Consider the following 16,244-nt stretch of genomic DNA (forward strand, 5'->3'; position numbering starts at 1 on the left):
GTGGTGCTAGTGGTAAAGAATCCGCCTGCTAAAGAATCCTCCTGCAGGAGACGTAAGAGATGTGGGTGTGATCCCTGGGTCAGGAACATCCCCTGGAAGAGGGCGTGGCAACCCACTCCCAATACCCTTGCCTGGAGAATCCCATGGGGGGCTGGGAAGGGCTATAATGCCTGGTGGGCTACAATCCATAGGGTTGCAAAGAGTCAGACATGACTGAAGCGACTTAGCATGCATGCATAGTAGTATCTACCTCATTGTATTATTATGAAGAAGAGATCAGTAACTCTCAGAATGATGCCTGACACATCTCAAGAATTCAATCGATCTGTTTCCTACTTCAGCTTCTGGTCTCAAAAGACCAGGAAAAGCTAGCCCTTCCACCTCCACTCTGAAGTTGGTATCTCCCTCTTCTTCAGAATCTCTTCCTCTATTACACCTGAAAATTACCCCTCTATGGATCTCTTCTCCTCTTGTCTTCTAATATCCCAAAGTGTGTTGTGTCTATTCCAAAGTACTCACTTGCACTGCACCTCCTACACCTCAACTGTCTCCTTCCTCCAGATTCTAGATGCTTCCAACGTCTCTGCTTTCTGTCCTGCACAGTCTGGCCTCTGACTACTGCTCTGACCTCACCTCGCACCATCTCACATTTCTTCTCTAACTCCAGCCAAAAGCCTCCTGTGTTTTTTGAACGAGCTGAGTGCTTTCTGGCCTCGACGACTCTGGAGCTGCTGTGTCCTCTCTCTGGAACACTTCCCCCCAGCTCCACTGACATCTTCATCTCCTCAGCTTTTCACCTCAAAGGTGCCATCCTCAGTGAGGCCACCGCCCCTCAGCACCTCAGCTAAAGGGCCCCTCTCAGTCTCTTATCTTACGACCTTCTTTTATTTCTTTCAAAGAACTGCTGCTCCTTGAAGACAGGGACCTGGATGTCCCTCTCACCCCCATATTAGCAGCACTGGCTCCATAAGCACTTGCTGGATGCACGCACAAAGGACTATGCTGGGATCTGTGGAAACGCTAAATGAGTCAGACAGATTCTATCAAGAGTTCACAGCCCAAGGACAGCCGTTCCTTCTCTTTTCACAAAAGAGAAAAGTCACTTTCTTTTACGCAGCCAGTGCTGGGAAAAGTCACTTTCTCTTTTCACTTTCACTTTTCACAAAAGAGAAAAGTCTCACTTTCTCTTTTGCCACAGTCATCCTAATTTGAGTCCCATCACTTCACATCATGATGACTGGCAGAGTTTTCTCATCTCTACCCCATCTACCAATCCTTCCATACTCTTAGGGCCTGAGGTGACCCAGTAAATAGCATCTCTCTTCTTCACTCAAGTTGCAAACCAACTGAGATTGATAGAGGATAGTCAGACTCATAGCAATCCAAACATGAGCCAGATGGAGGTTACAGGTTAGGGGTGTAGCCATGAACAAAACCCCAGAATTACACAGACTTACCTGTGAGTCACCAGCAACACTGGATCACTGGATCCAGTGGATCACTAGATCACTCAGTATAGACTTTCCTTTCCAGGGCGCTGCCCACACAGGACTGATGGGTGGCAAAGCACATCGAGAGGAACAGGCCAGAATCAGTATTTCCTGCAGAGGCTGAGTGATACATGCCTGCGTCTTCTCCTAAAGCTGCCTGGAAGTTATTTCTCCCCAGGAGTGGAGTGTGCAAAGGGAGGGAGAGAGGACAAGAGTGGCATGCAGGATCTTAGTTCCCCCACCAAGGATCAAGCCCATGTCCCCTGCAGTGGAAGCTCAGAGTCTCTACAACTGGATCACCAGGAAGTCCATATCCTTTCAATCTTGATTCTCAAGAAATTTTCAAGTGCTTTTTGCCCAACATACCATGCTAATTCTCTCGGTCTGTCTTTGAAGGTCCTCCATAATCTGGTAGTCCATTATGAGTCCTGTTCTGGCTTAGCCTCTGACCACCCCCTACATAGGCTGTGTTCATCCGTACCTCTGCAAAGTGCTCAACCCTCAATGCTCAGCTGGAACAGTTTCCTTTCCTCAATGAAGACTTCTCTGACATTCTAGATCAATCAAGTCTCTTTGCTTTCCAAGTCTATTTGTTTCATATTCTAGTATCTGACAGTGTTTAAGCCAGAAACTAGGGAGAAGTTAACTAGTTTTGGGTCTTTGTTCTCATTAGAGTCACGTGAGGGAAGTGAATTTAACAGGATGCACGTCAACTATGACACTGCCACAAATGCCCACAGAAAAGACCATGAAGAGAATGATCTACAGGAATCAAAGAGGGGCTGGGTCCTGGACATTTTATATATGGTACACAGTGCTGGCCACTGCAGTGCTCACGGATGGTCATTAACAAACTTATTCTGGGAGAAATGAACTAAGCTCAAGTGATGAGCTACTTCGGGATCTTTCTTTGTTGGTGAAAGAGAACATCCCGTTTGTTTTCCCTTCATAAACGTAGGGGAAAGGACATACTATCTGTGTAGGCTCTAGAAGAAACAAATTTGTATTATATCTGGCTACATAGGCATTAGTTACACAGCTAGGGATCTTCTCCATCTAAGTTCTTTGTGCTGTGAGCAACAGTGATAGCATACAAGTCAACACAGACCTGGTCAATTTCACTCTTTGGGTGTGAACCTGACCAGAAGATCACAGACTCAACCTCTTAAATTCAGAGGTTTTCTGTCTTCTCTAACAAGGATAATCTCTAGTGTTTATGAACTTTTTTTTACCCAGAAAACATTTCCAAACATCAGCTTGCACATGATGCTCACTGTCTGCCATGGTGAGCTTCTCATTCTGTTTCATTAATCTATAGGAATTAAGTATAAAAGAATCTCCCATACTTAGGCCACCAGATTTTAAGATAAGTGCTCTATCTTTGGGTAACACTGAACCACAGAAACACAGAGGCAGAAGGGACTAGAAATCTCTCCAGCCCAGCCCTACCAGAGGCAGAACCTGTCAGGTACCCAGCTACTCTGTCAAGTGTCTCCCCCTTCTTTATCAAGAGAACCCTAATTGTGTGTAGGTGTGGAGATGGCTTCTCCCCGCCCCCACTGAATGGTTTGTTTAAAACAATTGGTAACCCCATTTTCCTTTGCCAGAGGTTGCTTTAGGGACCAGTATCCCAGTTCTGACTGCTGATGGGGTGCTCTTGGGGACCTCTGAGAAAAGACCCAGACAAGGTGCCCTGCTTTTTCCCTTCCTGACTTTGGCTGCTGATACATATCTTTGGGGCTAATGCAGCCATCTTGCATCAATGAGGGAAAGAAGAGACACCACCAATATACTGAGGACAACAGAGAAAAAAGATGAAAAGTACCTGGATCTTTGATGACTCTGGGGCCACCAGAGGTGAATGGTCAAGCAATTACCTATAATGCATAGCAGGATAAAATGTGCTGTGGAAACATGAAGTATTTACCGCCTACTTGATATGCACTATGTCCAATAGCTATCTGTTAAATGAAAAAATAAAATGATAAATGGCCTCACTATTTATGCCACTTTTACTGAGTTGAGTATTCTATTACTTGCTTCTAAAAGCATTTTAACTGATTTAACAGATTTGGAATGAGGTTCCAGGAAACAAAATGACTTGGCCAAGGGTACACCACAAAGTGTGCAAGTTGAGGGTGGAATGCTAACCTCCAGATTTTCAATCTAGATCACACTGTGTTTTATTTGCGGTGAAGGGAATGAGTCCTACGCTTCCTCAGACTTGACAGGCAGTTTTACAGCGTGGTTACGTGTAGCCTCCAGAGTGGGCCTGGAGCTTCTCCACTTATAGCCTGATGGCCTTGGGTGAGATTACCTTTTCTAAGCCTCCACTTTCTCCTTTGTACAATCAGGACAATATTATCTAACATATTAAATTATTATTAATATTAAATGAGATAACAGATGAATACTTCTTAGCACAGGTCTGGGCATAAAGTTAACTCACTAAATGATAGCTCTTACTGACAGTATTTATAATAACAAACTTTATTCAACTTGACTCAAGCTTTAGGTAAGGAAAACTGAAAGAGAGGGCAGGTCATTTTCATTCTGGAAACAAAAAAAAACCCTGTGCATCCTGATCTTCCAAGTACCAACACACAGAATTCAGCCAAACAGCCTCATAGGCTCATACCTGATATGATAGAAAGTTGTCTACAATTCACTGTGTCAAAGAACTGCCAACCTAGTGTGAAAGGTGAATGGTCAAGCAATTACCTATAATGCATAGCAGGATAAAATGTGCTGTGGAAACATGAAATAAAAGAAAAAACATAATTGTAATTAAAAAACACAGATAGAGAACAAACTAGTTGTTATTAGAGAGGAAAGAGGTCAGGAAAGGAGAAAGACAGGTGAAGGGAGGTATAAACTAGCAGATATAAAAAAAATAAGTTACAAGAATATAATGCACAGTACAGGAAATATGGCAATATTTTATAATAGCTTTATATAGAGTACATGTATAAAAACAGTGTATCACTACATTGTACACCAGAAGTTAATGCAATATTGTAAGTCATCTATACTTCAATTTAAAAAAACAGAAAAAGATGGAAAGGTCTCAGAGAGGATGTGGCATTTGAACTGATCCTTGAAAGATAATGGAGGATTGTGAAAAGTGAAGAAGGCTGGGAAGGTCTTCTGGGTGAAAAGACATCATGAGCAAATACTAAGTTGGTTGAAGACACAAGGCACATTCAACATTAGCACCCAGATGGAGGAAGGAGGGGCTTTCCTGGTGGCTCAGATGGTAAAGAATCCGCCTGCAATGCAGGAGATCCAGGTTCGATCTCTGGGTTGGGAATATCCCCTGGAGAAGGAAATGGCAACCCACTCCACTATTCTTGCCTGGAAAATCCCATGGACAGAGGAGCCTGGCAGGCTATAGTCTACGGGGTCGCAAAGAGTCAGACATGACTGAGCAAATAACACCAGAGATCTTTATCACTAGGTGGGGAAGAAAAGGTGCAGGTGATAAACTTAGAAAGATTATCTGGATGCTTTAGAAAATTTACACTTGATTTTTGTAAAGAATGGGGAACCATGATTCATTTTTAAGAACAGAGTAGCATGAAAAGATCTGTGTTTTAAGAAGGTAACTCTAGACGTTTGTAAAATTAGTAACTATAGTCCTCCTTAGCCAAGAAAGATAAAATGCATTAACAAAACAACCACAAGGAGAGTCAAAGACACTTCATTTTCAGAGTTCCCATATAGATGTTAGGAATTAGGACGCCAGTTGGCAGTGAGGCATGTTAGGTTTCCGAAAAATATAACCAATGGAAACTATACAACCATATAAAATCAACTTTCTGTGACCTATTTTAGCAACTTCTTTGCACTGACTAGTGGTGCTGAAGGGTGAATCATAGAGTCAGCAAAAGCCCATGTCCTGGTGACTTCACTTGTTCTAAGCCCACAGGAATATTCCCACTTCTATTGGCTCCAAGGCTTCTGAGAAAAATCACAACTGAAAAAGCAGTCAATTTAGTGGAAGGCCAAATTTGGCCTTTTTTTTTTTTTTTCTCAAGTGAAAGATGGGAGAAAGGGGAATTGAAATGGAATAACACAGAACTCAGGATAAAGAAACCATACTGCCATGGTTTTTCCACCCCTACATAAAATTTCTGTTGAGATCTTCTCCTGAAGATCTCAGCACAAGAAACACAAGCAGAGGAATGGTACTAGGTCACCAGAGAGTGAGACCGAAGGAACCAAAAGCCCAGCTGACCACTACGCTTGCCAAGCAGATGAAAACATGAACACAGCTAGGAGGGAGGTACCAGTCAGATTCGGGTTTCAGAGCTCCACAGCTAAGGCCAAGGATTTCTTTTACGCTTTTTTATTTTAAAACCTGCAACAGCAGTTCATCCAGAAGTAGAGTCACAAGGCACACAGAAATCCTTCTGTGTAAAATAATTACAGCCATGCCTTTATTTCCACCATGACTTTCCATCACTGATCTGACTACAGTAATTAGCTCCCACACAGCCATGAGTCGAGGTCAGTTCAACTACATCTTAGAATTGTTTTAGAGCTGGAAAAGATTATAAAGACAATTTAACCTGCTTTACTAGGTTTATAAACCAAAGGCAACAGACAAGTGATTTTTCCAAACTTCCGTGGCGACTTAGGAACAGAGGTGGGATAAAATGTTTGCAGGCCCTAGATGAGTGTTCTTTCCATAAAGCCTCCCCTTCCTCTACTATGTGTATATATTTAGAGCAATAAGTGTGTGTGTGTGTGTGTGTGTGTGTACACCTAATTTTCATATTGATAACATTCCAGTGTCCACATGTTCCTATGACTTTTCATGTTCTTACCTTAATATATTTTTATATTTGGATTGTAATCCTACAGTATTACATCCTCATCTTCTTTATCCCAAGGAAAATTCCCTGCTGCCTACAGCTGTACCATTAACTCAGTAAACAAAATAGGATGATAGTCATGCAAAGGGGTAACAGGTTAAAGCAGATACTAGTTGGGAGCATGTCTGTATAGAATGAAGATTACTATAGTGCTAGGACTAAAAAGGAGCCATTCTGGTGGTGGAAGCAGGGCCTCTACTCAGGACTGGCTCCCAGTCACACCTTGCTACAGCTGCCCCGGGCAACGCAGACCCTGGGATGGCAGGAGGAAAGGCTGGCCCTGGGGAAGCTTTGGGCTCCACCGCCTACTCTGAGGTAGCTCAGTGGTAAAGAATGTGCCTGCAGTGCAGAAGACCTGGGTTCGATCCCTGGATTGGGAAGATCCCCTGGAGAAGGGAATGGCTACCCACTCCAGTATTCTTGCCTGGGAAATCCCATGGACAGGGCGGCTTGGCAGGTACAGTCCATGGGGTCCAAAGAGTTGGACTCCACTGAACGACTAGCACTTTCACTTTCACCCTGAGGTTCTTTAGAAACAAGTGCCTGTGATGTAAGGTGATGGATGTGTCACTTAACGGATGGATATGTGCTTCTGTAGTGTATGTGTGTATCAAACCATGACGACACCTAAAATATCTTATAATTTTGTCAATTACACCTCGATAAAGCTGGGGGATAAAAAAGAACTGTTGCTGTCTCCCTTTCCATCAGTTTATGACCTCATCCTTTGGACACGATAATTCCATCCTCAGATAATACAGACATTCTTAACTAGGTTGGATTCAAGCTATACTCCACCCACCTTGTAGGACCCACTGGCAGGACCCTTTGTTCACTTAGCACTTAGCACAGTCTATCTTAGGTTTGCCTCTGCGTGAGGCAATGGAATCTCAAGAATGCATTCACAGGCTTCTGAGTAAGACTGAGAAAGGCAGCGGAGATGGGGCAGAACTCTGAAGCCCTCTTTCCATGGTCACAAACCAGGGGTTCAGTTCCCTTGTGCTTTTCTGCATGGCTAACATTCAAGGTTGTGAAGAACAAAGCTGCAGTCTTCCTTCTGCAGACTCACTGGTCCCCTAAAGGACTGTGACCAGCTCTGCAACTGTCCATGTAGTAAACGTGTTAAAGCAGGAAACAAACCTTGCTTAGCTAGACTGCTTTGGTGCGTCTCAGTTTTTCCTAACCAGTGATTCCCCAAGGGATTAATTTTAGTTAATGAACACTATCCAGGTCTGTTTCTTCCATACCACTTCCTACCCTTTACCCCAACAGGGACTGATTGCCAACACAGCTTCCAGAGTGGAGGGTTCTGGGGATAGAACTACTGGCTTCCAAAGTAGGGGTTCAGGTCTAGCTTCATGGTTAAGAGCATGGACTCTGAAGATGGAGTGCCAGGTTCAAATTGAGGATCCATTTGTTACTAGTAGGGGGACTGTAAGCACATTACTAAAGCTCTCTGTGCCTCAGTTTCCTCATCCTTAAAATGGAGTCAATAAAAATGAATTAAATAAGTGACTATCTGCAAAGCACTTGAAACAGTCAGTGAACAAAGTATTATTATTATTTTTTCCCTTCTCTCTCCACCTGGGCTCTCTCACTTACCCTTAGGATAACACACCAGGTGCTTAAATGTTGGCTTTGATGGTAACAAGGAGGCTATTGATCTGTTTGGTGTATATTGCTCTCATATATACCAAAAACCTAGTAAAGAAGTGATCTTCAAACCCAAAGCAATAGTCTTCTATAAAGAAACATTATGAGGGAACAGGCAAAAGTTGAAGAGTGATGCAAAAAATTACCTCACAGGACTGCCAACTACAGAAAGCGCAAAGGGCAAACCACAATTATCTCCCCAGGCTCTGTGCTCCCCAAACGGCAGTCAGAAGATTCCTCTACAAAGGGCAATCGTAACCGTAACTGTGTGACCCTGAAGTCTGAGATGGTATCCGGAGACTCCTCCACGGCCAGGACACCATTCTTCCAACACGAGGGGCTATTTTATAAGCCATATCTGTTTGATTCTCTCTTATCACAAGGAGAGTACACGGCAGCCTTTGAGATGAAAGCAAATCTTCATTTTTCACTGCTGCTAAAGAACTTCACAGAAAAGACATGCAAGGTATGAGATGCTATGAGATGACCGGGCGAGGCTCTCGGAAAAGAGGGTGGAGTGGTCCTTTTTCTAGAAAGGCATAAACCCGCTAAAGAAGTTGATGTTCTTAATTTATCAGCTTTATTTCTATCAGAATTATGTTCATCTCGCATGTAAAAATTTGTTCTGAAGACATATTATGTTCAGAGCCCTATATTAGGTACTGAGGATAAAACAATGCACAAGAAACAATCCCTTCCTCAGTGACCATAAACTCTGGTGTGGAAGACCGTAAACTGTTGATGGCAAGTCAGTATGAGACAAGGGATGGTCTATTTCTCATTAACGAACCAGTGAATAGCTATGAGAAAGTACAATGCAGGAAGGCCAATTGAAGAAATATTTATTGTGAGGCCATTTTATGAAATTGACTATGCCAGGAGAAACCAGGAGTGATTGGCAGGATCACTTTGATTCTCATGGATGAGTTTCAAATTCAATTGTAATAGTAATAATATTACTAAATGTTTAAGACATTTATTAAGTGTTTGAAAGTGAAAGCGTTAGTCGCTCTCTCCTGTCTGACTCTTTGCGACCCCATGGACTGTAGCCCACCAGGCTCCTCTGTCCAGGTGATTTCCCAGGCAAGAATACTGTAGTGGGTTGCCGTTACCATCTCCAGGGGATCTTCCCAACCCAGGGATCGAACCCAGGTCTCCTGCATTGGAGGCAGATTCTTCACTGTCTGAGCCACTAGGAAAGACTTAAGTGTTTACTATGTGCCAAACATGGTTATGAGAAGCACTTTAGATCTTGTAACCCCTTTAATGCTCACAAGATACTGAGGTAAATACTATTATCCCATGCTTTATGGCCAAAAAAATAAAGGCTCAGAGAGGTTAAGAAACTTGCCCTATGTTACACATCAAGTAAATACTGAAACAGGGATTGAAACTCTTAACAGTCTAGACCAGAAGTCATTTTTTTAATAGGCTCGCTACCTTGTCAGACCAGAAGGCCTTCTTCAGACAGGCTTGCCCATTAGCCAAATAGCTCTTACTATACCTCAGCTACCCACTGCCCTCAATATGCCAAAATCTGAGTTGCTTTATACCCAGAGCAATGTTTATCCTCAGTAAGGCTCAAAAGCCCAGTTAGTCACTGCCAAATGAGGCGGAAGACACAGAGGCCCTACCTAATAAAGAAGACCCTCAGGTGTATTGTTACGAAGGAAAGGGAAGGGATGGGGGTGGGCAAAAAAGGAGGAAGGGGCAGCTGAGGAGAAACCCACTTCTGGAAAGTCTCTAAGCTACTCACATGAGCTCAGAGAAGGATCCAGAAGAGAGTAAAAAATCAACTGGAGAAGACTACAAAGTAATACAGCCCATAAGTAAGGGAGAGACACAGAGATAAGGGCTGGACACAAAACCAGGCTGCCCTCATCAATGGAAACCCACCTCACTGAAGTTTATTTCTTCTGAGGAGCCCTCAACCTCTCATTACCCTGTTAGTTTTTACAACAGCTGAAGTGGAGGATGTGAGGATGACGGGCTCTTTTCTGGACACTGAACTTCCAAGTGCCTGTGGGACAGTCCAGCAGAGATGTCCCAGGCAGTGGGATGTGTAGGTCTGAGGCTCAAGAATGAGGCCTGGCCTCATCCCAAACCTCCTGGGTCCTCAGCTCCAGCTCTGGCCAAGACACCACAGCACCTTCCTCGGCTTTGGCCATACTCCTTCAGGAGGAACAACTGCTGCAGTTTGGATGGCTACTTTCAAAGATTTTAAAGCGAAGTTTACTCAAAGATCTTGTCTGATTTTGACAAGGATGTACCTGGGTGCTGACACACCCCCCATCCACTCCCAAATGCAGTGAGAATTACAGCTGGCAGAGTCAGTGACCGGCCACGAATCTAACTCTTCTCCACACACCCTCCCCACCAGCCCAAGAATGGGCAGCCAGTGGGCCCTGCTTACCCCTGCCCTCAACCGAGTGAGCAACACAGACAAGATTTATATCTCCTGTTCTCCACAGTGTCCCAGACAGAAAAGATGCCAGAAACCTGGCAGGTCATTTCCCAACTTTATTAATTCCTGACAGAATGTGTATTCCGTGGATACCCAAAAGCTGGCCAGGAGAGATAACATCAGTACCTGCAAAGGCCATTTGTTACAGTTTGCTTTTTGAAATACCATTCAGTTCTTTTATTTCAACATAATACCCAAATTTTTTAAAACTGAGAATTAAAAAGTAAAGATCATGGTCCATCATATCCTCAAGGGAGCAGCTAAGGAAGGTTCTCTCTTTAGGTTCCTTTAGAGAACTTGAGGAAGGCCAGTTTTTGCATTTACAATCTAGACGAGAAAGGAAAAATAAAACTGTAGATACGACGTCCTAACTTGGGTTATGCCAGGGATTTAGAATGGTTACAGGGGTTTAGAGATTTTTTAAAGATCTACATGCACTCCGAGAAACTAAACAAGAACTGAGCTTGCTTACTAGTCAATGAGTACAATTGTTTACAGCATGGGTGTGTATTCAGTCCTCAGTCATGTCCAACTCTTTTGTGACCCCATAGACTGCAGCCCTCGAGGCTCTTCCATCCGTGGAATTTTCCAGGCAACACTACTGAAGTGGGTTGCCATTTCCTCCTCCAGGGGATCTTCCTGACCCAGGGCTAGAACCCGCATCTTCTGCACTGGAAGGTGGATTCTTTGCCACTGAGCCACCTGGGAAGCCACTTGTACGTGAGCCTAAGGCAAAACTCTCATTCTTAGATAAATAAATACACTAAATGCTAAAACGGAAACAAAGTGCAAAAAAAGTCTCCCCAGTTAATTGAGCAGAAGCCAGCTAAACTAGGGCTTCCAAGGTGGTGCTAGCGGTAATGAACCCATAGCCAATGCAGGAAACATAAGAGATGTGTTTCGTCCCTGGGTCAGGAAGCTCCCCTGGAGGAGGGCAGGGCAACTTGTTCCAATATTCTTGCCTGGAGAATCCCATGGACAGGGGATCCTGGAGGGCTACAGCCCATGGGGTCACAAAGAGTAGGACACAACTGAAGCAACCTAGCATGCACTCACGCATCCAAATTAAGAGGTTATGCAAGGTAGTTGAAGAATCATTAGTAATAAATGATTACTGTATAAATGTATACATGTATAAAGCCTGTATAAATGAGGTTATCATCAAGAAAAACACCGAGAGAAACAGAGAGATGGTTTGTCGTGTCTCACAGAAGAGGAAGTTCACGTTCATACGTACATAAGTACGTACCCATGTGCACGTGTGCATGCATATAAAACAAGAGAAAAAGAAACTTGGGGCCTACACCATGAGGTCCTAAGCAACCTTTTCACACTGTTCCTCCCACGATCATCATGAGATCCTTTGGTCTCCTTGAGGGTCAGCCCGCTCTCCTCTGTCTGTCCCTCTGACCACACCATAATCCTGACCAAGTGTCTTCCCACTGCAACTCTCTTTCTGCAACATAGTGTCCTTCAAAGTCCAGCTCAAGTTCCACGATGTCTCACTATCCTTTTCTGACAAGTCCAGCCCAAAGCGTCCTCTCCTCCCTCTATCTTCTTACAATCAGTGTCACCCATTCTTTAAAAAAAAATCCCAACAATATAAAGTAAAACAAAAGTTCCCGTCCAGGTGTTTCAGTTGAGCATCTCCTTTCTCTCACCACTTTCTCTCACCACTGGGTGTCTTTCTGAGTTTTTGGGAGTGTCTGATCCCCTCAGCCTAAGGAGAAGTTCTTAGGGCAGGGACTGTGTCTTCATACTTCATACAAGCCTTCATAGCACAAGACTGATGCTTATGACCTGATAAACATCTATTGATGTGAATAAGTGGTATCATGCAACGTCAAAGGAAAGTACTGCCTTAGTTACGGGAATATTCTGATTCTAACAAACAAGATTAGGAAAGAGAATTAACCACAGTTATCCTCTCCCTCAGTACCTCCTAGGACAATAATAAGACTGAAGACTTCAGATAAGGTAAGTGTGGAAGTAAATGGAAGAAGGGGCTTAAGTAGGCAAAGACAGACATGGACAGTGGAGAGGCAGACTTCCATGAGGCAGATGCAAGAGAGACAAAGCAAAACCAACCACTGTTCAATGGCAGTCAGCTATGAAGACATACCTGTATTTCCTTGAGCATCTTCTACCTTGTTTGATGAGGACAACAGCAAAGAAGGCCTGGCAAAGTGAGGACCCTGAAGAGATACTTCTTGCTGCAGAGGCATGGTTTTGAGGACCACCCTCCAGTCCACCTGGGTAATATCTGACCTTGATCGAGCATGCCCAGGCTTAAAAGTAGAGGTCTCATCCAATAAGTCATTCACAGAACGAGGCCTGTCTCTCCGACGCTGACAGATGTTGAAAAAATTAAAGGTGGATGCTTCCTTTTGTTCCATCCAGGACAGATTATCTGGGGTCGTTCCCTTCTGGACCATAAACTGTTCTTTGGCAGGGAAGACATTTGGAACTTTGGTGTCTAAGAGTCTGGTCTTACAATGGTCCCAGATCACGCCACCCTGGCCCAGGGAGGTGACATTTCTGATAGCACCATTGTCTATGTTACCGAGGACCTCCCGCCCCACCAGTTCAGGGACTTCTTGGATCCCATAAACCTCCGCTTGCTGCACAGCCTTTTCGAGCTTATTGTCAAAAGTATTAAAGAAATCCTCAGTCACTTCCAAGGCTGGGCTAATATCATCCACTTCCAAAGCTTCCATGTCATAGGCTCCAAGGGGCCAAAGCCTCCTACACTGGTTCAGGAAAGGGCTTCATGAACATTCACCCAACGAGGAGAAGCGTTTTGGGCAACAGAGTTCTGGAAGCAACTGGAAGGAACTTTCATTCAGCTGCCCGGAGCAGGTCAAGCACAAGGGTGGCTGATTTCCCAAACATGAAAAGCATTTTCTAGATGATAACAGTCATCAACAAAGATACTGGGAGACAAATATTCCTTTGAGAATACTCTTCAGGGAGACCACTGTCAAGACAATAGGAAGTGTTTGTCAAAGCAACGTCACGGCCATCTTTGATTTCCTGAAAGAAAATAAACAGAACAACATTGGCACATGGTTCATTGTATTCTACACATACAAATCTGCCCAGTTATATCTTCATCTAGACATCTCTTCCATGACAGTCATGCCCAAACGTGGACAACATCCAGAAGTTCTACTGTTAAGAGTACAAGTACACATCTCTACTTTGTGTTAAAACTTACACAGAGCAGCGTGGGACTCCTGATGAGCAGAATTAAAGTCAAGAGCTTTTACTCACACAGAGAAGCCTTTTATAGCAGGTGTGAAAAGACTGGCCTGGCAAATCTCTGTTGATACTGACCTAAAATAGTAAGCAAAAGAGACTAGGAATTCTGTGACTGGACCTTTATCATAATCAGTCTGAAAGTCATAATTGCATGAGTCTTTTCACAAACTTTGAAAGCAATGATGGTTTGATCAGCTCAAAGGTGCAAAGGGGAAGCAGAGAGGACGAATGGCCCTTCTTTCTCTGAATGTCACTGTGCTATGCTTCCTACGTTTGGATGACGTAATGCCTGAAGATGACTCTGAACGATTTTTCCAGTCAGCTTGCAAAAAGGTTTCAGTGTTGAAACTCCCTGAGGCTTTGAGGATTGCCTATGTGTAGGTTCGGGAGATTCCCTGGTGGCTCAGATGGTAAGGCGTCTGCCCTCAATGCAGGAGACCTGGGTTCAATCCCTGGGTCAGGAAGATCCCCAGGAGAAGGAAATGGCAGCCACTCCAGTACTCATGCCTGGAAAATTCCATGGATGGAGAAGCCTGGTGGGCTACAGCCCATGGGGTCACAAAGAGTTGGACACGACTGAGCGACTTCACTTTCACTATATGTAGGTTCAGCCTTGGGGCTGGGCAGAAAGAATCCTAATACTACCTCACTCTCTGAGATACCTAGATCCTCAAGGCCAGGCCGAATGAGAACAGTAATGCTGTCCAATTTGGAGGACATTAGCCATACATGGCTATTTAAATTTAACTTTATTAAAAATCAAATAAAGTTCTTCAGTCACACTAGCCACATTTCACATGCTCAACATACACCTTTGTATCTTTACCAAAAAATGAACAAACAAAACAACTAGGTAAGCTCTGTTTTCCTTAACTGCTGCTGCTGCTGCTAAGTCACTTCAGTCGTGTCTGACTCTGTGCGACCCCATAGACGGCAGCCCACCAGGCTTCCCCGTCCCTGGGATTCTCCTGGCAAGAACACTGGAGTGGGTTGCCATTTCCTTCTCCAATGCATGAAAGTGAAAAGTGAAAGTGAAGTCGCTCAGTTGTGTCCGACTCCTAGCGACCCAATGGACTGCAGCCTACCAGGCTCCTCTGTACATGGGATTTTCCAGGCAAGAGTACCGGAGTGGGGTGCCATTGCCTTCTCCGTTTCCTTAGCTACTTACAGGTAGATAAACCAGGCAATTAGCAACACCTTTGCAAGCTGTTATAAAGGTACATAAATGTGCTTTTTTCTCTAAAACTGCACAATTTCTGTGGTACATTAAAATCATTTTTAGCACTTAGGCCATGAAATCATTTATTTACATCAACAGCACTAATCTATATTGCTTAATGTGTTAAGCTAGTATATACAGCCTTTTATTTTAAATGTATCAAGGTGTGCAGGTTATAGGAACTTGGTGGCTAACCTCTCGTAAAACTGATAATGACTGAATTTATCTACTTTTTAGATTTTGATTTTTATTATGTTGGCAAGGAACTGACTGAAAATCAGTTATAACATTTTTCTAGTTGCAAACAGGGTTTTGTTTGCTGTGTCTATGCTAAGCCTGAGTCTCCTGAATTTTATAGCAGAGTTTTACTACTTCTGTCATTTTGGAACTTGTAATTTTCAGTTTCATCTTGTACACCAGAGGCTAAGAAAAAAATATAAAGTAAATCTTAAAAATTTTAGTTCTTTATTGACTAAAATTCTAAATGAACATCATAAAGTATGTTTCCCACTTTAGAGAAGAGACACTAAGGTGCAGAGCACAAAGCTACTCACTTAAGATTCTATTTTGAATTTTCCTTTCCTTACCCAGTGCTTAGAATTCACTCTTTATATATACTAGAAAGCATAAATACCTTCAAATTGACTTTTTTAAAAAAAAATCAAAATGTCTAGGAATATACTCATTGTGTTCCCTGCTTTGGTATTTGCAAGCTGGTTCAGTTCAGTTCAGTTCAGTCTAGTCGCTCAGTAGTGTCCGACTCTTTGCGGCCCCAAGGACCACAGCACACTAGGCCTCCCTGTCCATCACCAACTCCCAGAGCCTACCCAAACTCAAGTCCATTGAGTTGGTGATGCCATCCAACCATCTCATCCTCTGTCATCCCCTTCTCCTCCCACCTTCGATCTTTCCCAGCATCAGAGTCTTTTCAAATGAGTCAGCTCTTCGCATCAGGTGGCCAAAGTATTGGAGTTTCAGCTTCAACATCAGTCCTTCCAATGAATACCCAGGACTGATCTCCTTTAGGATGGATGGGTTGGATCTCCTTGCAGTCCAAGGGACTCTCAAGAGTCTTCTCCAACACCACAGTTCAAAAGCATCAATTCTTCAGTACTCAGCTTTCTTTATAGTCCAACTCTCACATCCATACATAACTACTAGAAAAATCATAGCCTTGACTAGATGGACCTTTGTTGGCAAAGTAATGTCTCTGCTTTTAATATGCTATCTAGGTTGGTCATAACTTTCCTTTCAAAGAGTAAGCGTCTTTTAATTTCATG

At 43.5% G+C, this 16,244-nt stretch overlaps 1 protein-coding gene across 4 annotated transcripts in view; it reads right to left on the minus strand.

Annotated features, from left to right (window-relative positions):
• Positions 1 to 16,244, minus strand: part of PLEKHM3 (pleckstrin homology domain containing M3) — a 223,424-nt gene that overhangs the window by 180,417 nt on the left and 26,763 nt on the right. For all 4 annotated transcript variants that reach the window (XM_019975994.2, XM_070770990.1, XM_070771000.1 and 1 more), the window contains exon 2: positions 12,607 to 13,517. In XM_019975994.2, the coding sequence (XP_019831553.1) occupies positions 12,607 to 13,201 (595 nt within the window). In that variant the 5' untranslated portion in view covers positions 13,202 to 13,517. The remainder of the gene's footprint in view (positions 1 to 12,606; positions 13,518 to 16,244) is intronic.

Source organism: Bos indicus, chromosome 2 (assembly GCF_029378745.1).
Source record: "Bos indicus isolate NIAB-ARS_2022 breed Sahiwal x Tharparkar chromosome 2, NIAB-ARS_B.indTharparkar_mat_pri_1.0, whole genome shotgun sequence".
Classification (NCBI taxonomy): domain Eukaryota; kingdom Metazoa; phylum Chordata; class Mammalia; order Artiodactyla; family Bovidae; genus Bos; species Bos indicus.